At 39.3% G+C, this 23,881-nt stretch overlaps 1 protein-coding gene across 5 annotated transcripts in view; it reads left to right on the top strand.

Annotated features, from left to right (window-relative positions):
- LOC139763402 (tyrosine-protein kinase Dnt-like) overlaps positions 1-23,881 on the top strand; it is a 487,587-nt gene that overhangs the window by 431,434 nt on the left and 32,272 nt on the right. For all 5 annotated transcript variants that reach the window (XM_071689406.1, XM_071689407.1, XM_071689405.1 and 2 more), the window contains 5 exons: positions 563-722; positions 11,164-11,313; positions 18,955-19,114; positions 19,263-19,399; positions 20,691-21,922. In XM_071689406.1, the coding sequence (XP_071545507.1) occupies positions 563-722; positions 11,164-11,313; positions 18,955-19,114; positions 19,263-19,399; positions 20,691-20,802 (719 nt within the window). In that variant the 3' untranslated portion in view covers positions 20,803-21,922. The remainder of the gene's footprint in view (positions 1-562; positions 723-11,163; positions 11,314-18,954; positions 19,115-19,262; positions 19,400-20,690; positions 21,923-23,881) is intronic.

Below are 23,881 nucleotides of genomic sequence, written 5' to 3'. Positions count from 1 at the left end.
GGGGAGTGGTTACAACAGTCAGGAATATGGGTAGGGTGGGAGTATAAAGCATTTCTCTAATAATTTATTTTATGCACCCTGTTTGTTTGTTTTTTCCCCTTTAAGAAAACAGGTCAGTTTACATCATTTTTCAGGATGTGCATAAATCCATCTTGTGTTTCATGTAAATTAGTATTTTTCATGAGCAGGTTTGCAGTTTAACTTTTTAATTCTTTTTTGAGGTTTAGAAATTGATATTTCTTCGTATTCATTTATGGAAGTTAGATGTAGTATATAGTTTGTTCAGTACACAGTATCACTCTGCTTCTGTGCTGAATGATTTAGTATTGTTTATCTCAATAAGCTATCATTACATAGGAAATCCATCTCCAAATAAATGTAATTTTGCTTTCGTAGAAATGCATGAAGGAAATTTCAATGAAAGTCTTATACTGTGCAACAACACTGGAATTCTACAAATATCTTTTTGCAGTGTGATCAACTGTAGTGGATTAATGATATTCCATAAAACTGGCAAAGTACTGTATCACCTCAGCACTTATTTTATGCACTCCCCAAACAGGTGAAGCATCCTCTGCACAGGCACGGATGGTAGTGCGGGAGGGTCTGCTGCTGGCAGGGCTTCACCACCAGCACCTTCTTCCAGTGCTTGGAGTGTGCCTGTCTGATCCACGACATCCGCTTCTCCTTTATCCTCATCTGGGACTCTCCAATCTCAAAACGTAAGTACTGCCTGAGGACCCCCTCTAAGGATGAGAATGGAGCATGTTACCTGTTGTTGGAAAATTTCTGTGAGTTTGTGTAACTATTTTGATGGAAGTCATGAATTTCCCCATTATGATAAAGATGAGCTGAAATGAACATGAATAATGTAATGTGTAAGTGGATGTGGATACAGTTGCAATAAAGTAGTGCATATTTATATGCATTGTATATTGATTATACATGTAATGTTTTAAGAACATAGATGCAAACGAATTTGAATTCTTGCATTCCTGGGGTTAAAGTGTTGACCATACTTGTAAATTGAGCTAAGGCTTAGAAAACATAGGTTTTCATCCCAAGATAACCTTACTTGAAATACATGAAAAAGTCCCCATAGAAACGAGAGAAAATGTACCTGGAATACTCTTAATAGTGAAGACTATATGGTAAAATTTTCATGGCTTTGTCAAGGGCCATTTCAAAATAGAGGTACATTCTGAAAGCTGATGAGCTGAGTAACAAATGTTATGGTACACATACCCTGACTTGCAGTGATTCAACATGAGATATTTCATACTCAAGATGCAGAGTACACTCTCAACTTGCATCTCATATGTCTTGTATGAACTTAAGATTTGAAAAAAGAAAATTATTTATCTCGTTTTTAAGGGGTGCAGGGGTTGAAAACAGTGAAGGAGAAATGGGGAGAGACCATTGGCAGACTTCAAGGAGAAAAAAGAAAAGGTTTTAGAATGAAACGAATAGTAAGAGGTGAATGAAAACAAATGAGAGCATCAGTGAAGAGAGCAGATGGAAAAGCGTAACTGGCAAAAAGCAGATGATTTAGAGATGGAGTGAGGATTTTGAAGGACTGTTGAGTGTGTTAATCCTTGGAAGGCAGTTAGCTTCATGTGAAGGTCTCTTGAACTGCAAGCAGTTGACCTGATACGAAGACCTTTCATGAAAATGCCCATCTCTGCTTTTACAGCATTAATACCTGTACTTGTAGTTGCATCCTGTGCATTCTTTCCAGACATTACATACTAAACTTTTTCCATATACTGGAAAGTATCTCTAGATATGTCAGTGATGCCTTTATGAGATCTGTGACTTTGTGTTATGTAATAGTTTTTTGATGCTGTGTCACCCTCACAAGATCATAGATATTTCTATACCTCACCTCCCTGGCAGCAGTGGAGCATAGGTATTCCCTTTGTAAATATTCACAGAGACCTTATATGCTTGGTATCTTTGCAGTATACGTTAAAAAGTGCACAGCACTCAAAACCAATGACTCAGCAGGTCGAGTTCAAAACCAATGACTCAGCAGATCAAGTTGTAGAAAATTATGGCTTACTTATTCAAGAATATACTTGTTTTAATATTCTGAAACTTTGTCTCCACTGTGCACAAAAATCTATCGCATTTGCCTGACTGAAGCATAAGATGATAGGGTAAAATATTTATCATTTATTCGCTTTGTCGCTGTCTCCCGCGTTAGTGAGGTAGTACAAGGAAACAGATGAAAGAATGGCCCAACCCACCCACATACACATGTATATACATACAAGCCCACACATGCACATATACATACCTATACAACTCAACGTATACATATATATACACAAACAGACATATATACACATGTATATAATTCATACTGTCTGCCTTTTTTCATTCCCATCGCCACCCCGCCACACATGAAATAACAACACCCTCCCCCCTCATGTGCGCGAGGTAGGGCTAGGAAAAGACAACAAAGGCCACATTCGCTCACACTCAGTCTCTAGCTGTCATGTAATAATACAGTGAAACCACAGCTCCCTTTCCACATCCAGGCCCCACAGAACTTTCTATGGTTTACCCCAGACACTTCACATGCCCTGATTCAATCCACTGACAGCACGTCGACCCCGGTATACCACATCGTTCCAATTCACTCTATTCCTTGCACGCCTCTCACCCTCCTGTATGTTCAGGCCCCGATGACTCAAAATCTTTTTCACTCCATCTTTCCACCTCCAACTTGGTCTCCCACGTCTCCTCATTCCCTCCACCTCTGACATATATTCTCTTGGTCAATCTTTCCTCACTCATTCTCTCCATGTGACCAAACCATTTCAAAACACCCTCTTCTGCTCTCTCAACCACACTCTTTTTTATTGCCACCCATCTCTCTTACCCTATTATTACTTACTCGATCAAACCACCTCACACCGCATATTGTCCTCAAACATCTCATTTCCAGCACATCCACCCTCCTCCGCACAACTCTATCCATAGCCCATGCCTCACAACCATATAACTTTGTTGGAACCACTATTCCTTCAAACATACCCATTTTTGCTTTCCGAGATAATGTTCTCGACTTCCACACATTCTTCAACGCTCCCAGAACTTTTGCCCCCTCCCCCACCCTATGATTCACCTCCACTTCCATGGTTCCATCCGCTGCCAAATCCACTCCCAGATATCTAAAACACTTCACTTCTTCCAGTTTTTCTCCATTCAAACTTACCTCCCAGTTGACTTATCCCTCAACCCTATTGTACCTAATAACCTTGCTCTTATTCACATTTACTCTCAGCTTTCTTCTTTCACACACTTTACCAAACTCAGTCACCAGCTTCTGCAGTTTCGCACATGAATCAGCCACCAGTGCTGTATCATCAGTGAACAACAACTGACTCACTTCCCAAGCTCTCTCATCCACAACAGACTGCATTCTTGCCCCTCTTTCCAAAACTCTTACCATTCACCTCCCTAACAACCCCATCCATAAACAAATTAAACAGCCATGGAGACATCACACACCCCTGCTGCAAACCTACATTCACTGAGAACCAATCACTTTCCTCTCTTCCTACACGCACACATGCCTTACATCCTCAATAAAAACTTTTCACTGCTTCTAACAACTTGCCTCCCACACCATATATTCTTAATACCTTCCACAGAGCATCTCTATCAACTCTATCATATGCCTTCTCCAGATCCATAAATGCTACATACAAATCCATTTGCTTTTCTAAGTATTTCTCACATACATTCTTCAAAGCAAACACCTGATCCACACATCCTCTACTGCATCTGAAACCACACTGCTCTTCCCCAATCTGATGCTCTGTACATGCCTTCACCCTTTCAATCGGTACCTTCCCATAAAATATGTGGAGCAGAAAATGAATTGACAATAATGCTGACCAGTTAGTCAGGATTTTCAAATGATGTATGGCTCAAGATGAGGTGCTGGCGGACTTCCAGAATGCTTGTACATTGGCATTGTTTATAGGCAAGGGAACGAAATTGAATGTTTGAATTACTAAGGTAAAAATTTGTTGAGTATACCTGGTAAGCTCTATGGAAGAGGGGTGACTGAGAGGGTGGTGACAAGTAGTAGAGCATAAGAATGGGAGAAATGTTGTAAATTTAGGATGTGTGGATCAGGTGTTAACTCTCAAGAATCTCTGAGAGAAATATGTTGAGAAAGAGAAGGATTTCTATGTGGTATTCATAGATCTGGAGAAAGCATATGATAGGATTGATAGACGTTTTGTGGAAGATGCTACAACTCTGTGTTGAGAAAAAAAGGACTTCAAGCAGTAAGGAGATTAATCAAAATATAGTATGACTTGAGTATATGTAAAAAGAGAAGAGGATGAATGGTTCCAGGTAAAGGTGAGTCTACAACAAGGGTGTGTGATGTTAGAGTGGCTTTTAAATCTGTTAAGTATGGGGATGGTGAGGGAGGAATGTGCAAATTTTTTGGTGAGGGAGAAGGATCAATGGACGATTGGAGGTTGTCTATTGTTAAATGAAATGGCTCCATTGGTAGACACATATGAGAAACTGCAGAAGCTGGTATGAGTATAGGACACTCATGAAAGGAGGAGGCTGTGAATTAATGCAAAGAAAATTAGATTCTGAGGTTTAGCAAGGATGAGGGGCAAGTTGACTTTAGTATGAATTTGATTGGAGTGAATCTGGAAGAAGTTGGGTGTTAGATGCCTAGGAATGGACATGGTGGCATGTGAAACTTTGAGAGCTGAAGTGAACCATAGAGTAATCGAGGGAACAAAGGTCATGGTTGCATTGGAGAGTGTATGGAAAGAGAGGTTGTTGTCTGTGAGAACGAAGATAGGTATGTCTGATGGTACAGGAGTTCCATTGGTGCTGTATGAATCTGCGGTATGGTACGAAATGGAAAAAGTGTGGATGCTTGAGGACAATGTGTGGTGTGAGGAGGGATGACTAAGAAAGAAATGAAGTATGTTGGGCTTGTTCGCTATATAGAGATGGGGGTCTCAAGTTTCAATGCATTGTACATTACATTTAGAAAGTGTTTGTGAGTAAATGAGGCCATTCTTGATCTGTTCCTGGCACTACTGCAGGAAATGACAAATGTGTATAAAACAAAATAAATGTATATTCTTTTCCTTTAATGGTGAAATATTTCACACATTTTTTTTACTTTTTCTTTATTTATATTGAAGGCTCCAGTCATGGACAAAAGTCCACATTATGGCTGGGCCTTTTTTGAAATATAGAGAAAATTATGAACATAATGTACATTTTAATGATAAGGCAAATTACTACTCAATTCATATCATGCCGGCTGGACAAATGCATTCATATCCTACCCATTGGGGCAGTCCACTAATAAACAAGAGGATGCATGATGTGGCACAGTTTGTTCAAAGTACTTGTCACCTCAATACCAATGTTAGATGCCTCCAAAGTAATTGTATCCATTTTACTAAGTCTGCAAAGAATGATGAAAATCCTAAGGGAAGTACAGTACAGGACATATGGATATTGCTCTCGAGGTGAAATTAAAAGTGCATAGGTTTGATGCTGGTCAGAGACTCGCAGCTGTTGCCAAGCCCAAGGTTTTTGCTCATTCACTCATCAGGTGAAAGTAAAAGTACTGGTATTTGAAAGGATACAGATTGAAAGTACAGATTTTACAAAATGGCATAGAGTGCAAGAAGAAAGTGTACTAAAATGTGTTTTGGATATCAGGTGAGAAAGACTGGAAGAGTGAGAGAATCTCAGTATTTAGGAGCTGCCTTGGGTAAGTTTGGTGATACGAAAAAAGAGACAAGGGAGAGAGCAGTATTGGGTAGAAGAGTCATTGGTTCCCTTACTAGAATAATGGAGGGTAGAAGTGTAAGTATGGATGTGAAGAGAAGATTAAGGGACAAATGCATAGTCCTCTCAACCCTGATCTATGCAGCCAAAACATGGACATGGAATGAGTCACAGGTCAAGAACCCAGGCTGTGGAACTGAGCTGTTTGAGAGGAGCATGTGGTATAACCAGATGGAATGAAGAAAGAAATGAGGAGTATGGGAGATTTGGTATGGCAAGGAATGCAAAGAGATTGCATTGTGGGGTAGAAGAGTGGGTGAAAAAATACTTTGAGGTGTTTTGGGTATGTGGAAAGAATGCAAGATAGAGAGTTTACAAGGAGAGTGTATGATAGTACAATTAAAGGGGTTGGTGTGAGAGGAAGACCATCTGTAAAAAATGGGGAAATAGAGTGGAAGAATATTGGAGGGATAGAAATGGTGGAAGAATGCATGAAATAGCATATGTGAAGGAGGCATGTGAGGACAGGGATGAGTGGAGACTCTCTTGTTGTGGCCAGCCCCTTGATGGAAGTTCCCTGAGGGAACAGGTGTTGGAGATTGATAGAATAGTTTCTTTGGTGTTCATACAAGAGTATTCAGTTTTCTTTTTCTGTATACATATTGAATATTCTCATCAATGGGTTTCTATTTCTTGTAATGAGAATTCATGGAATTATACTACTTATCACTTGACATGATGGTATTTCCTTCTTGATATGTTCTTTGAAATTTAATTTCTCATTTATGATGGCATCCAAATCTTTTACATTAGTTTAACTTTCTATTGCTCAGCTTGTTGGGCCTTTACGATACCATTAATGAATTATTCCATGTTCTCTAACTTGATTGCTCTAAATTATCTCCACTGAATTTCATCAGGTTCCCTTATGCCTATTTGTAAATTGTGTCCAGTCTTTTTGCTTTCCCTTTTGATCAATTTCTGGTCATACTTTGCTTTCTTTATTTCACTGTCAATGTCTGATAATACAAAAAGTACAGACTAACACCGCTCCCTGTGGTACCCTAGACATCCTCCTCAGACATGGTTCTGTTTGCTACCACTGTAAATTTTCAAAGTTAGAGACCCTTTAATTGATCTTCTGTCTTACCTGTAATGTTTTGTTTTGCTGTTTTGTGAAGCAAAATTCTGTGGTTTGTTTTGTTAAATGCTTTTGCATAATCAAGAAAAAACAGGGTCCTATCTTTTTCTTTAAATTGAACTGTCATGGTAAAGTGTGTGGAAGAAGAAAGTTAAGAGTAAATGTGAATAAGAGCAAGGTTATTAGGTACAGTAGGGTTGAGGGTCAAATCAATTGGGAGGTGAGTTTGAATGGAGAAAAACTGGAGGAAGTGAAGTGTTTTAGATATCTGGGAGTGGATCTGGCAGCGGATGGAACCATGGAAGCGGAAGTGGATCATAGGGTGGGGGAGGGGGTGAAAATTCTGGGGGCCTTGAAGAATGTGTGGAAGTTGAGAACATTATCTCGGAAAGCAAAAATGGGTATGTTTGAAGGAATAGTGGTTCCAACAATGTTGTATGGTTGCGAGGCGTGGGCTATAGATAGAGTTGTGCGCAGGAGGATGGATGTGCTGGAAATGAGATGTTTGAGGACAATGTGTGGTGTGAGGTGGTTTGATCGAGTGAGTAACGTAAGGGTAAGAGAGATGTGTGGAAATAAAAAGAGCGTGATTGAGAGAGCAGAAGAGGGTGTTTTGAAGTGGTTTGGGCACATGGAGAGGATGAGTGAGGAAAGATTGACCAAGAGGATATATGTGTCGGAAGTGGAGGGAACAAGGAGAAGAGGGAGACCAAATTGGAGGTGGAAAGATGGAGTGAAAAAGATTTTGTGTGATCGGGGCCTGAACATGCAGGAGGGTGAAAGGAGGGCAAGGAATAGAGTGAATTGGAGCGATGTGGTATACCGGGGTTGACGTGCTGTCAGTGGATTGAATCAAGGCATGTGAAGCGTCTGGGGTAAGCCATGGAAAGCTGTGTAGGTATGTATATTTGCGTGTGTGGACGTATGTATATGCATGTGTATGGGGGTGGGTTGGGCTATTTCTTTCGTCTGTTTCCTTGCGCTACCTCGCAAACGCGGGAGACAGCGACAAAGTATAAAAAAAAAAAAAAAAAAAAAAAAAATTTTGTAGTGACCTAATAATTGGGTGTGTATACTTTTCCTGGCACAGATTTATGTTGGCTTTTGTTTATATAGTTGTTCTTGATTAGTTGGATTATTGTATGTCGTCGAGTGATAACTCAAAAACTTCTATTATGTGTGAATTCAAGCTAACTGGTCAGTATTGTCTAAGTATAGGCTTGGACTTTCCATTGTATTGGTGTTACATATGCCATTTTGCTTTTGTCAAGACTTCCTCGGTAATAGCATTATTGTTCCACTACTGCTGTTTTAGTATTTTTGGGAAATATGGCTGAAATTCCATCTGGTCCTGAAGCACAATTTTTTCTGTGCTGATCAGTTATTTTGATGACATCATCTTCTACTTCATTATATATGAGTGCATTTGTATCATATTTGATAACATTTCATCTTCCATTTTCTCCTTATACATGATGTCTGAGAAAGAACTCCAGAGTTTGTCATTGATATCAACTTAGTGGATTAACATAGTGTTTTCCATTTCAAATTTCATTACAGAATTTCTTTAAGTTTTAGTAACATTAATGCAATTTAACATGAGTTCCTTTAACATTTCTGTAGATTCCACAAACAAAGACACACATTGTGCTTTCATCTGCAGTAATGCTATGAGTGAATGGTATTCTGAGTATCTTGTGTACACAAGCCATCATTGGTACTGTCATCTAGTTGCAGCACATAACATTAAAACTTTGAGATATTTATGATAAGTTTGAAAACAGAGAAATTGTATATTAACTTGTTTAATGACAAACTCAGGCGGTTTATCTTCAACACCCTGTATTTTGAGAAATGGGAGGAATTAAGAGTATTCTTTGTGTATGGTTTTCCTCAAAGGAAGGATTCAAATGCAGTATAGTTATGAACAGAAAATCAGTGTTGTATCTACCATGGTTTGAATCTTTAAGAACAAACAAAAGAATGTCTTTGTGCTCTTGGTTTTTTCTCCTTGCTAGGAAGATTCCAGGGATATGACCTCTCCATGCTCCCCGTCACAGTGTTTCTTACATTTTGGGGAGAGAATTCGTAAAAGTTCCAAAATTTTGACTGATAAAATGAGGACCTCTGTATTCCTTTCACCTTCCTGTTCTCAGTTAGTACTTGCTACAATTGTTGTAGGTGGAAACACCAGCAAGATTGGTAAAATAATTTCCGGCACCACTTGAATGCCTTACAGTTTCCACTAGATTTACTTGCTTATCAGATTTACAAGAAGGTATCATGTAAGTTCAGGTTTCATTATACTTTGTTTCCAATTATGGATGAATGTCATTATGTGAACATTTCTCATGCCATTTTACAGCCAGAATGTTATTACAGTAAATTGTTGAGCACTGTCCTCTCATCGCTTGTCCAGACTTTGGGACAAATCTTATTTTGGCACATACAATCCCACAAGCTCCAACCTTATATGAGTTAAGATATTGGAAAAGTTGTGAATTTAATTACCATTTGTTCTTAAACAGATTGTGTCCTTTATCAAAATAAGATTACTTCATTGTTTTAAGCACTGCTCCAGATATTCTAAGATTATTTGGATTCTCATTAATGTGGGTGTTACCACTTATGATGCAGTCAAGTGCAAAGCCATTTTCACAATCACACAATACAAATACGTCAGTTCTGAAGTGGTGCCTTTCGTTTAGAATTTACAGTTGAAATGATGAACATCCCTTAAACAAGATTAGACTTTCATAAGTGATGACATATATATATATATATATATATATATATATATATATATATATATATATATATATATATATATATATATATATATGCATCATATTATTGAACTTTGAGAGAACTGGTCTTATTCTATATGCTTTATAATTTGAAGGTACACTTTTATCTTTAATCAGAAGAAAATTATTCTTTGGCATCACTTAAGAAGAATTTGTGTTTTATTTAGATCTTAAGACTAATATTAAGTTATTCAATACTACAAGTATCAAATGAGGCATGAGCATACACAAACCAGAGAAGATTTATAATTCATCCACAGTAACTTTCTTCCATATGTATTTGTACATGAATGCAGCAACGATTCTGTTTTCATCTATTAGTGTGTGATTTTTTCTCAGTCACTTTCATAAGTATCGCCAAAACACACTGAAGTAATCAAATTCAGTGGTTTCATCAATTAATCCAACTTTAGCAGAAGTGCAAAGAATTAGATCAAAAGTTGAGAAATAAAAGTGGCTAGAAACCTAGTTCTACACTGTGTTGTCAGCACCAGTCAGATATGAGGAGTGAGCATGGAGAATAATTTCAGTGCTGTCTACACTCATGGTGTAGACAGCACTGAACTATTATTGATGCTGGAGGGGACACCATTGTAATAATCAGCATCTTCATTACCATCAGTCAATATTTTGTCACATAAACCTATAGGCTCATCATGTGCACGTGTTGCAAAATCTGCTTCATGTTATTCTCGTCCAGAAATAGCATATGTCCTGCTATTGTCATACATAAAAGGTTACTGTATGAATGATTTATGGAGGTGTTGGGCACCCATACACCCCCCCTAGAATAAAAAAAGATAAGTAAAAATGAAACTGGTGGGAAATCCCAAGGCATACAGATAAATTCCAGACAACCCTCAGGACTCCTTTTATGGGGCTTCTGCAGTTTCAAGGCTTCAGTACAATCAGTAGTGGGGGAAGTGTGGGATTACAAATGAGATTGTACTCCTTTTTCTTGTGAACAATGATACAGACTCGCTGAAGGTAACTTTCCATCCTCGGCATAACCACAGGCAGGCAGAGATTAGTAATGCCATTATGGGCAGTTAAGGGGTTGACTGCTTAAAGTACAGATGAATATCCAGAATACAACTTTCTACCCTAAGACTTTTGTCCAGCGTGATAAAAACCATCTCTGGTGAGATTTTCAGACATCATAATTTTGATAAAAAACTGACATGAGGAAGGCAGTAATTCAAGAAAGAATTTTTGTCTCAAAAAACTTTGTTTTGGAATTGTAAAATAACATGATTAAAGCTTTCATCTTTTTTGAAGCTCTTGATTATCTGTAATTCATGAGGCAAATGATGATGTGTAGCATACTAACTGATTGTATGATAAATATATGCTTAGAGTTCATGAAAATTAAAGTGAATTTCATGTATAAAGTTAACTTTAAAGTTATTTTCCCAACAGATACCTGCTAGGGTGTAGCAGAGGCTCTAGTGAAGGTGTGAAGCTGCTTACTAGAGATGTGGTGCATATTGCTATACAGGTGTGTCTTGGCCTCATTCATCTCCACCAACAACGACTTCTTCATAAAGATGTTGCGACCAGAAACTGTCTGTGAGTATAGTCACATACTGAAAGGTATTGATTCCATGCTAGTATTTCTTATGTGAATGATGGAAATGTAAACTTGAAAGGATACTGTTTTTTGGTCTTTAATGTATCAAATACTCCCAAACTTTATAAAGACTTTTAGATTACGGAAATAGCTTAGTCTGCCTCTCAGAAACTGTGAGTCCTGTTTAGATGTTAAAACATCTTTTCTTCTGCAGGGCTGCTCCATTTATACATAGGTTTGATTGTCCTTGTATGGAGTACTGCTCCAACATATGGGGTGGTTCTTACTTGAAAGAGTTGAATCATAAGCAGTTCAACTTATAAACTCTCCCAACTTAATTACAAAACTTGCCCCTCTTGCCCTACGCTGCAATATTGATTCACTTTCCCTCTTCTATAGGTATTACTTTGGTTTCTACTCGAGGGCTAGCTGCTTGTGTGCCCCTACTACTAGCCAAACCATGCAATGCATGGGAAGCTTCTGCATCACTTAACTACTTTTTGCTTTGTGGCCATTGACAACTCAAGGGAGGGCTATTATGATAACTATTTCTTTCTCATACAGCGCTGGTGGCTGATTCATGTGAGAAACTGCAGAAGCTGGTGACTGAGTTTGGTAAAGTGTGTGAAAGAAGAAAGTTAAGAGTAAATGTGAATAAGAGCAAGGTTATTAGGTACAGTAGGGTTGAGGGTCAAGTCAATTGGGAGGTGAGTTTGAATGGAGAAAAACTGGAGGAAGTGAAGTGTTTTAGATATCTGGGAGTGGATCTGGCAGCGGATGGAACCATGGAAGCGGAAGTGGATCATAGGGTGGGGGAGGGGGCGAAAATTCTGGGAGCCTTGAAGGATGTGTGGAAGTCGAGAACATTATCTCGGAAAGCAAAAATGGGTATGTTTGAAGGAATAGTGGTTCCAACAATGTTGTATGGTTGCGAGGCATGGGCTATGGATAGAGTGGTGCACAGGAGGATGGATGTGCTGGAAATGAGATGTTTGAGGACAATGTGTGGTGTGAGGTGGTTTGATCGAGTGAGCAACGTAAGGGTAAGAGAGATGTGTGGAAATAAAAAGAGCATGGTTGAGAGAGCAGAAGAGGGTGTTTTGAAATGGTTTGGGCACATGGAGAGAATGAGTGAGGAAAGATTGACCAAGAGGATATATGTGTTGGAGGTGGAGGGAACGAGGAGAAGAGGGAGACCAAATTGGAGGTGGAAAGATGGAGTGAAGAAGATTTTGTGTGATCGGGGCCTGAACATGCAGGAGGGTGAAAGGAGGGCAAGGAATAGAGTGAATTGGAGCGATGTGGTATACCGGGGTTGACGTGCTGTCAGTGGATTGAATCAGGGCATGTGAAGCGTCTGGGGTAAACCATGGAAAGCTGTGTAGGTATGTATATTTGCGTGTGTGGACGTATGTATATACATGTGTATGGGGGTGGGTTGGGCCATTTCTTTCGTCTGTTTCCTTGCGCTACCTCGCAAACGCGGGAGACAGCGACAAAGCAAAAAAAAAATTCTTTCTCAACACCTCGAAGCTTTGGAAGTCTGTACCTACTGCCATCTTTCCTAGTACCTATGACTTGACACATTTTAAAGGCAGGTTTTTCCTCTCCTCCAACATTCATAAATACTTTCCTTTGTCACTTGTTTCTCCCCTTCATAATCCCTTCTATATTTCAAAGAAGGCTCAGCCTTGATATGGACATTTTTCTATGACTGGAGTCTCCAACATTAAATAAAGATAATGCTGTTTCCTTGTTCTCTTTCCTGTTGATCATCTGCTCCTCCTTTTTGGTTCTCTATAACTACTCCATTCCTCTCCTCTCTTAGTTACCTCATTTTTTTTATAATGGGAGATATGGACATGCTGAATGTTAGTGTTTAGCACAGTTTACTGAGCATTTGTGTATTTATTTATGAATGCTTATGATGAGATTTAGCCAAAAGGCATAGCACAGAATGCAGGTAAAATTAGGGTTAAGAACAAGTTGTGCAAGGTACTTATTGTCAAGTGGTATATCTTAGGTGGTATTTTGTATGTTTGTGGAATGAAAGCCAGAGGTGAGGCAGAGAGAAATGACAGCTGCTAATGCCAAAAGAGTGCAACCTCACAGACACTGAATTGGTACCTCATTGCACAGTCTTCACGGGTAGTATCATCAATAAAGGTCCATAATCATTGGTTGCCTACTATCTACCAAAAGAGAAAATGTTTGAATTAATGTATCTAAGTGATGCTGCAGTTTCTTTATGGGTTTGTCAGTATATATATCAGTGTGGTTTTTTAGTCTAATGCTTTTTTCATACTTGATCACCATTTTGAAGCAACGTATCAAAATGATGCAGCAGTTTCTTCTTGGGTTTATCAGTATATATATATATTTTTTTTTTTTTTTGTCGCTGTCTCCCGCGTTTGCGAGGTAGCGCAAGGAAACAGACGAAAGAAATGGCCCAACCCACCCCCATACACATGTATATACATACGTCCACACACGCAAATATACATACCTACACAGCTTTCCATGGTTTACCCCAGACGCTTCACATGCCCTGATTCAATCCACTGTATAAGTATATATATGTGTATATGCTTTTTCATGCTGCCACAGTCACCTGGGGATAGGGGATTAAGAATACTTCCCACGTATTCCCTGCGTGTCGTAGAAGGCGACTAAAAGGGGAGGGAGTGGGGGGCTGGAAATCCTCCCCTCTTGTTTTTTTTTAATTTTCCAAAAGAAGGAACAGAGGAGGCCAGGTGAGGATATTCCAAAAAAGGCCCAGTCCTCTGTTCTTAACGCTACCTCGCTAACGTGGGAAATGGCGAATAGTTTAAAGAAAAAAAAAAATGTGTATATGCATGTGTATGTAGGTGGGTTGGGCCATTCTTTCATCTGTTTACTTGCGCTACCTCGCTAATGCGAGAGACAGCGACAAAATATAATAGTAATAAAGAAAATGATAAGTAAATGATAATAGTAATAATAATAACTATAACAATAATAATTTTGTTGAATGTGTTTTATGATCGAGTGGCAGATGGGTCCTTTGGTTGGGGTGATGTGCAAAGTGAGAGTTAGGGAGAGTGGTTTGGATGAAGAGAGATAGGTGGGGAAAGCCTTGCACAGGGAGAAATCCAGCAAGGTGGCAGGGTTGGATGATATTGCAGTGGAATTTGTTAAGAAAGGGGGTGACTGTTGTTGATTGGTTGATAAGGATATTCATTGTATTTATGGATTATGGTGAAGTGCCTGAGAATTGGCTGAGTGCATATATAGTGCCATTGTACAGAGGCTAAGGGGATATAGGTGAGTGTTCAAACTACAAAGGCACAAGTTTGGTGAGTATTCCTGGAAAACTGCATGGGAGGGTATTGATGAGAGGGTGAAGGCATGTACAGAGCATCAGATTGGGAAGGAGCAGTATGGTTTCAGAAGTGTTAGAGGATGTGTGGATTAGGTGTTTGCTTTGAAGAATGTTAGTGAGAAATACTTAGAGAAACAGATGGATTTGAATGAAGCATTTATGGATCTGGAGAAGGCATATGACATGGTGGATAGAGATTCTCTGAGGAAGGCCTTAAGAGTATATGGGGTGGAAGTAAAGCTGCTAGAAGCAGTGAAAAGTTTTTATCAAGGGTGTAATACATGTGTACGAGTAGGAAGAGAGGAGAGTGATTGATTTCCAGTGAAGACGGTCTGTGGCAGGGGTGTGTGATGTCCCCATAGTTGTTTAATTTGTTTATGGATGGGATGGTTATGGAGGTAAATGCAAGAGTTTTGTTGAGAGGGGCGAGTATGCAGTCTGTTGGGGATGAGAGGGCATGGGAAGTGAGTCAGTTGTTGTTCACAGATTTGGAGCACTGGCGTTTGTTTCAAGTGAGAAACTGCAGAAGTTGGTGGCTGAGTTTGGAAACGTGTGTGAAAGTGGAAAGCTGAGAGTAAATATACTACCTATCTCTCCTTTTTTCTTATCTTGGTTACATCCACACACATTTAGACACCCTAATCTGAGCCTTCGATTAGGATGAGTACTCCCCGCATGACTCCTTCTTCTGTTTCCCCTTTTAGAAACTTAAAATACAAGGAGGGGAGGGTTTTTAGCCCCCCCCTGCTCCCGTCGCCTTTAGTCGCCTTCTACGACAAGTGAAGAATGCGTGGGAAGTATTCTTTCTCCCCTATCCTACTTATATCGTTGTTGACAACTTCTCAGTGCTTTAGCAGCTTACCTCCCACACCATATATTCTTAAGACCTTCCACAAAACATCTCTATCAACCCTCTCATGCCTTCTCCAGATCCATAAATACCACATACAAATTCATCTGTTTTACTAACTATTTTTCTTATGCATTCTTTAATGCAAACACCTGATCCACACATTCTCTTTAATAATGAAACCAAAGTGCTCCCCAATATGATGCTATGTACATACCCTCACCCTCTCAATCTATACCTTCCCATACAATTTACCAGGTATCCTCAACAAACTTATGCCTCTGTTGTCTGAACATTCGCCTTTATCCCCTTTATCTTTATACAGTGGCACTATACGTGCATTCTGCCAACCCTCAGGAACTTCACCATGATCCATACATATGTAGAATATCCTTACCAACCAATCAACAACATAGTCACCCCCCCTTTCTTTATAAATTCAACTGCAATACCAGTGACTCCCACTGCCTTGCCACATTTCATATTCCACACAGCTTTCACTGCCTCTTCTATCTTCATCAAACCACTCTCCAAGACTCTCTCACATTGTATACCACCCTGACCAAAACACCAAACATCTGTCACTTAATCATCAAACACCTTTAACAATCCTTCTAAATACTCATTCCATCAATACCGGTCATCACTTCCCCTTTTGCCCCCTTCACCGATGTTCCCATTTGTTCTCTTGTCATTCTGACATGATTTACCTCCTTCCAAAGCATCTTTTTATTCTCCCTAAAGCTTAATGATACTCTTTGACCCTAATTCTCAATTGCCCTCTTTTTCAACCCTTGCACCTTCCTCTTGACCTCCATCCACTTTCTCTAATACATCTCCCAATCATTTGCATTCCTTCCTTGTCAGTGTCATCCAAATGCCTCTTTTTTTCTTTCACTGGCCACTTTGCTTCATTCCACCACTCACTATTCATTATAATCTTCTCCCCTCCCACCTTTCCCATGCCACATGCATCTCATGTACATATCATTACTACTTCCCTAAATACCTCCCATTCCTCACCTGCTCTCTTCACTTCATTTGCTGTCATCTTTTGTCATTCTACACTCAATCTCTATTGGTATTTCTTCACACAAGTCTCCTTCCAAAGTTCACTTACTCTCCTCACTCTTCTCCCCGACATTGTCTCCTCTTTTACAAACACCTCCACAAATCTTCACCCTTGCCTCCACAAGACATCCCACCAGCTACCCCTCTCATTACATTTACATCCAAAAGTTTCTTTTACACACTTATCAGTTAATAGGTAAAATAATCCTGTTGACCATCTCTCCTCACATACATATACTTGTGTTTATCTCTTTTTGTACCAGGTATCTGCAATCACCAGTCTTTTTTCAGCACAACTCCACGAGCTCTTCCATATCCATTCATAACACTGAATACCCCATGAGCACCTATTATACCCTCAACTGCCACATTAGTTACCTTTGCATTTAAATCACCCATCTATAATATCTAATCTGATGCATCAAAAGTGCTGACACTCACTCAGCTGCTCCCAAAACACTTGCCTATCATGATCTTTCTTCTCATTGCTAAGTGCATAAGCACCAATAATCACCCATCTCGTCATCCACTTTCAGTTTTACCCACATCAATCCAAGATTTACTCCCTTACACTATCACTCATTTCCACAATTCCTGCTTTACAGGTAGCTGTATCTCTTATACTCTCACCAACCCCAACTTTACTTCCAAAACATTCTTCCCCTTTACCCTTGAGCTTCATTTCACTAAGAGTCAGAACATCCAGGTTTCTTTCCTCAAACATACTACCTATCTCTCCTGTCTTCTCATCTTTGTTACATCCTTACACCCAAATCTGAGCCTTCGAGAAGGAAGAGCACTGTCCATTTGGCTCTTACTGTTTCCTCATTTAGAAATTGAAATATAAGAAGGGAAGGGTTTCTAGCACCCCAGTCCTGCCCTCTTTAGTCGCTTTCTATGACACGTAGGGAATATGAAGATAGAATTCTTTTTACCCCTTCCTCGAGTATAAATGATAATAATATCAATAAGGGTGATGATGTTAACAAAAATGATTTTTTCATAATTGTCCTTTGTTTTCTGTATAGTAAAATAGCACCAGGGACTGATTAAAGAATTATTTCATTTGCTCACATCTACTCTTTACCTGCCATGAATGATGTACTGAAAGTAAGAGCTCCCCTATACGAAGCCAAGCCCCACAGACCTTATCCCCCGACTGCTTTGTATAGAGCCTGTTGACAGCAGTGTCACTGCTTTTGTCTTATATAACTCCAATTTGCTCTGTCCCATGCATACCTCGCACCTTCCTGCATATTCTGACCCCAAACACTGAAAGCGTTTCCCTCCATACTTCCTCTTGTTCCTTCAACATCTGAAATGTAAGAGTGATTATTGATTCAATTAATCAACTGAAGCCACAGGACAAAAATGCCAAGAGAATACACTCACTCTAGATGGTGAATGATAGAAGTTCTGGGGGAGAGGGGTAAAGATAGTCATTAAATAGATATTGGGGTGACAGTCTGTGTTCATGTTCATTGTTGTTGAGTTGAGACTATTCCTGTAGTGGTGTGAATGGCCTTACTTGTGGCACTGAATTACAATTGGATCTTAAATGGTAGAAAGTGGAGATGGTTAGGGTAGTGCAGTAACTTCTTCCCAATCTGTTGGATGAGGTCCAATTAATGGTTGGAGAGAGTTAGGAGGATCATTGTGTCGAGTTGCTATGTGTAGACATCCATCTAAGGGTTAATGTAGTTACACAGAATGTAAGGAAAGAGATTACCTGGGAGGGCAAAAATGGATATGTTTAGTTCCAACAATATTATTTGGATGCAAGCATGGGCTGTATATGAGGATGATGATGGATGTGTTGGAAATTAAATGTTTGAAGACACTAAGTGGTGTAAGGTGGTTTGATCTAGTAAGTAATAAAGGGGTAAGAAAAGGGTAACAAGAAGTGGGAGGTCAGATTAGAGGTGGATGGATGGTGAAAAAGATTTTGAAACACCGAGGCCAGAACAAGTAGGAGGGTGAAACTTGCATGGGATAGAGTAAATTGGAATAATGCAGGGGTCAACATGCTTTCAACCAGGTCATGTGAAGCAACCCGGGTAAACTATGGAAAGGTCTGTGGAGCCTAGTTGTAGATAGGGAGCTGTGGTTTTGGTGCATTACTCATAACAGCTAGACAATGGATGATAGTAATTTTGGCCTTTCTTTGTGCGTTCATGGCACTAATTTGAAAGGAAAAGAAAAGAATATCTACAAGTATCTGTGCCTGACAAAACGTGGAAAATATTCACTTTCAGAATCTAAGAAATATGTAGTAGCAAGTATAAAGTAGTATTCACTAAGTGTAAGAGAAATTTCTACAAGCTATATCTGTTAAACTAAGAATTGTTCTTTCAACAGAATAGACTCAGAACTTCAAGTCCGGGTATCGGACACAGCACTTTCTCGTGATCTGTTTCCCCAGGACTACCATTGTTTGGGTGACAACGAGAACCGCCCAGTCAAGTGGCTTAGCTTAGAAGCCCTCATTCATAAACAATTCACTCCTGCCAATGATGTAGTGAGTCTATAGTATTTGAACACAAGACATTTAACGTATAAAGTTTTCAAATATTGTGATTACATGGTTCTCAAACTCTGTGCACACTTCAGTCATCAGATAGTACAGTGCATAGTTGTAATGTAGTTACCCATTTTCCTGTTTCTAGTGGATGTTTGGTGTTCTTTTGTGGGAGTTGACAACATTAGCTCAGCAACCTTATATTGAAGTTGATCCCTTTGAAATGGCAGCATACCTGAGAGATGGCTATCGCTTGGCTCAACCCAACAACTGTCCTGATGAGCTGTGAGTATTGTTAACTATACTTTTCAGGTTTTTATAATATATTCCTTTGTATTATTATTATTATTATACTTAGTCACTGTCTCCCGCGTTAGCAAAGTAGCACAAGAAAACTGATGAAAGAATGGCCCAACCCACCCACATGCACATGTATATACATAAATGCCCACACACACACGTATACATACCTATACATTTCATGTATGGCGGGTTGGTGGTAGGAATGGATGAAGGCAGCATGTTTGAATATGTACATGTGTATATATGTATATGTCTGTGTATGTATATGTTTATATACGTTGAAATGTATAGGTATGTATATGTGCATGTGTGGGCGTTTATGTATATACATGTGTATGTGGGTGGGTTGGGCCATTCATTCGTCTGTTTCCTTGCGCTACCTCACTAACGCAGGAGACAACAAAGTATAATAGATATAATACATTTCAATGTATACATACATATACACACACAGACATATACATATATACACATTTACATATTCATACTTGCTCCTTTCATCCATTCCCGTCGCCACACTGCCACACATGAAATAGCATCCCTCCTCTCCCCCTGCACACGCACAAGGTAGTGCCAGGAAAAAACAACAAAGACCACATTCATTCACACTCAGTCTCAAGCTGTCATGTGTACTGTACCGAAACCACAGCTCCCTTTCCACATCTAGGCCCGACAAAACTTTCCATGGTTTGCCCCAGACGCTTCACTTGCCTTGGTTCAATCCATTGACAGCAGTCGACCCCGGTATACCACATCATTCCAATTCATTCTATTCCTTGCATGCCTTTCACCCTTCTCTATGTTCAAGTCCCAATCGTTCAAAATCTTTTTCACTCCATCCTTCCCCCTCCAATTTGGTCTCCCACTTCTCGTTCCCTCTTCCTCTGACACATATATCCTCTTTGTCAATCTTTCTTCTCGCATTCTCTCCATGTGACCAAACCATTTCAATCCACCCTCTTCTGCTCTCCCAACCTCACTATTTTTATTACCACACATCTCTCTTACCCTTTCATTACTTACACGATCAAACCACTTCACACCACATATTGCCCTCAAACATTTTATTTCCAACACCACCCTTCTTTGCACAACCTTATCTTTAGCCCAATCCTCGCAACCAAATAAGATTGCTGGAACCACTATTCCTTTGTATTGTACAATAATCTGTTCCTTGCTAGTTAAGATTGGATGTCTATAATGATGCCAGATCATCTGTGATAAAGAATTTTGACAGTTTAAATACTAATTATTTACCTGTGCCCATCATCAGATTTGGTATGATGGCCCGCTGCTGGGCTCCTGTTCCTGAGGATCGAGCTAGTTTCCCTCATCTTCTCTCCTGTCTACAAGACTTCTACTCAGCTCTTGGGAAATACATCTGAGTGCATTGATGTTTGTTATTGTGTTCACAAATATAGGCCTGAATTTGATATTTATGGTTGATTAGGTTGTAAGTAATGTATTTTTGTGGGAGGTGTTAGAATGTATTGAAATAAACAAAATGATATATAGTTACAGCTTCACAGGTTTTGAACACAAAAGAAATGTATGTTAATGTAAAGAAAATTTTTATCATTAGCATCTTTTTGTAGCCTTAATATCATTACCGATTCATAATCATTAGATTTTATTGATCCGAAGCCTTTATAACTAGTGCAAAGTTTTATTCATCTCTGTCAGAAAATATGATGATGATATTGGTTCCATAGCCTTGTAGGTTTCTAAAAAACCAAACTATTACCGTTTAGTGTTTTAAATACCTTTTACTATATAATCTCTGTAATACCTGAGTAATTTTTAACAAATTCTGTCTTGCTAGTTAATGTATTATATAAAACAACAAATAACTGATATCAACAAACAAAACTGATGGATCTAATTCAGATCAAACTTTTGTTAAACTATTAATGCGGAAGGTCAGAAAATAAAGCCAGTCATCCACTAAAAGATGGTAGGTAATTACTAAGTCAGTCTTATACTAGCATTAGTGGACTTAAAAGTAACAAAAAGCCATAAATAAAGTGAATGCAAATTGGTAAAATATTTTATCAAACTGTTTTCTCTTCAAATATGAACATGATGATAAACTATTAATGACAAATCTGAACAAAGTTATATGATCATGGCTATCATCCCATAATTTTAATATAAGCAAGTAACAGTCATCACAACCCTGGATTACACAGCATCATTAAACAGCACTGCTTTATCAAATGTATCAGTTACCATAAGAGGATTTATTTCCACTACTCACTACTCCCCTTTATAAAAGACAACACAATTTTCTGGACACTTAACAAACGTTAAGACAGCATTACTCACAACAATATCCTACACTCCCATCACTAACAACCGACAAACTCCACTACCCTATCCACCATCTACCCTTCCAGATGCACTCCCAACTACAAAACCTAATTAACGCATCCAACTCTTTTCTATGCAGGTATTTCAGTGACCATCATCCTACCTGGTTGGACACCCACATCTAAGATCCTCAAGGTGAATTACTTATAAACACTTCTCCCTCTTTTTACTCTCAACCTTTGCAACAAACTAGCAAAACACCCAACTTAACACTTCAACACCCTACCCCACCAGGAAAAAACACCTTCTGCACATCAGCCATGCACACAAGGACCACTTGGCACATGTAATATGAAATACCCTCTAATTACCTGCCTATTCATTGTAAGAACAAATCACCTTTCTCGCTCTGATAGAGAGAGAGAGAAACAGACAGAACAGCATTTACACCCTACAAAGTAATTCAAACTCCTAAAATTCATCATAGGCAACTGTCTTACCCAAATCATGCCATATCCCATTACAAAAATACAATTGCTCTCCTAATTTTACTAATTTTATATCCTTCAACTTCCTAAACTCCTGTCATGAGAATGTAACATCCTCTACCTCAGGGATTTCATCGTTCACCACAGGGAATGGTTGAATTCCTTCCATACAGACAGTGGAGGGATTGAAGTCCTCACATTCTCCATTCTTAATGATTTAGACCAAATTATCTGATCACACTCTCATAAATATATCTATTCTAACAGCATCTCCCCCTCCAGCTGCCCATTCTAAGCATAAGTACTCTTACCTCAACAAAGCTGACTGGAATAACTTATGTAGGTTCTTTTCTGACTTTCCTTGGGTAAATTACTGTCTCTTATGTGGTGATGCTTTGTCTCTGCCAAGCCCATAATAGGGGTTATTGTTGCAGGAATGGAAGGATTTATCCCCTCTTTTTGCAAGACAATCTCTTCATCCAGTCCATGGCTCAACCATTCCTGTTCTGAGGCCATTCAGGTGAGGGATGAAGCATATCGGGCTCAGAAAAACTCTCCTTCCTCTGGCTCCCATTCAGCTTTTATTGTTGCCTGTAATTGCAGCAAACACATTATCCATGAGGCAAAGCATTCCTTTATTCAAAGGAAGTGCGATAACCTCTCCTCATCATCCACTGATAGGTCTTTCTGGTCTTTAACTAAGGGCATCTCTAACAACTGTCATTTTAATGTCCTTTCACTTTTCCACTCTGATGGTACTGTCACTGTCTCTCCTGTACACAAAGCTACTCAACTTGATTCCAGTTTCTCCTCTATTTTCACCTTGGATGACTAACATACCCTCACCACCTGATGCTCCTCTTACTAATCCTCTGCTTCTACCTGTAATCTCTTTTCGAACTGTCTGAAAAGTGCTTCTTTTTCTGGACACAAGCAAGGGTTATGGTCCTGATGGCATCCATCCCTGTGCACAGAAAGAGTGTGCCTCTGATTTTTTTTTGCACCCGTACTTGCTCAAATGGCGTCCTAGCTTCGTCTCTTCAATGTATATCAACTGACTTATATATCTCTATTGTGTCTCCCCTGATGATGTGATTATTACACGAAAGTGCACTTGGGAACTTATCGTGTTTCATTTTCCCCCTGGACTCATAGGAATATATATATATATTTTTATTTATATTTATTTTGCTTTGTCGCTGTCTCCCGCGTTTGCGAGGTAGCGCAAGGAAACAGACGAAAGAAATGGCCCAACCCACCCCCATACACATGTATATACATACACGTCCACACACGCAAATATACATACCTATACATCTCAATGTACACACATATATACACACACAGACATATACATATATACACATGTACATAATTCATACTGTCTGCCTTTATTTATTCCCATCGCCACCTCGCCACACATGGAATAACATCCCCCTCCCCCCTCATGTGTGCGAGGTAGCGCTAGGAAAAGACAACAGAGGCCCCATTCGTTCACACTCAGTCTCTAGCTGTCATGTAATAATGCCCGAAACCACAGCTCCCTTTCCACATCCAGGCCCCACAGAACTTTCCATGGTTTACCCCAGACGCTTCACATGCCCTGATTCAATCCATTGACAGCACGTCGACCCCGGTATACCACATCGATCCAGTTCACTCTATT

This window comes from Panulirus ornatus, chromosome 47, assembly GCF_036320965.1.
Source record: "Panulirus ornatus isolate Po-2019 chromosome 47, ASM3632096v1, whole genome shotgun sequence".
Taxonomy (NCBI): Eukaryota; Metazoa; Arthropoda; class Malacostraca; order Decapoda; family Palinuridae; genus Panulirus; species Panulirus ornatus.
The sequence above is the reverse complement of the archived record's forward strand: the minus strand, read 5'-3'. Positions and strand labels throughout refer to the sequence as shown.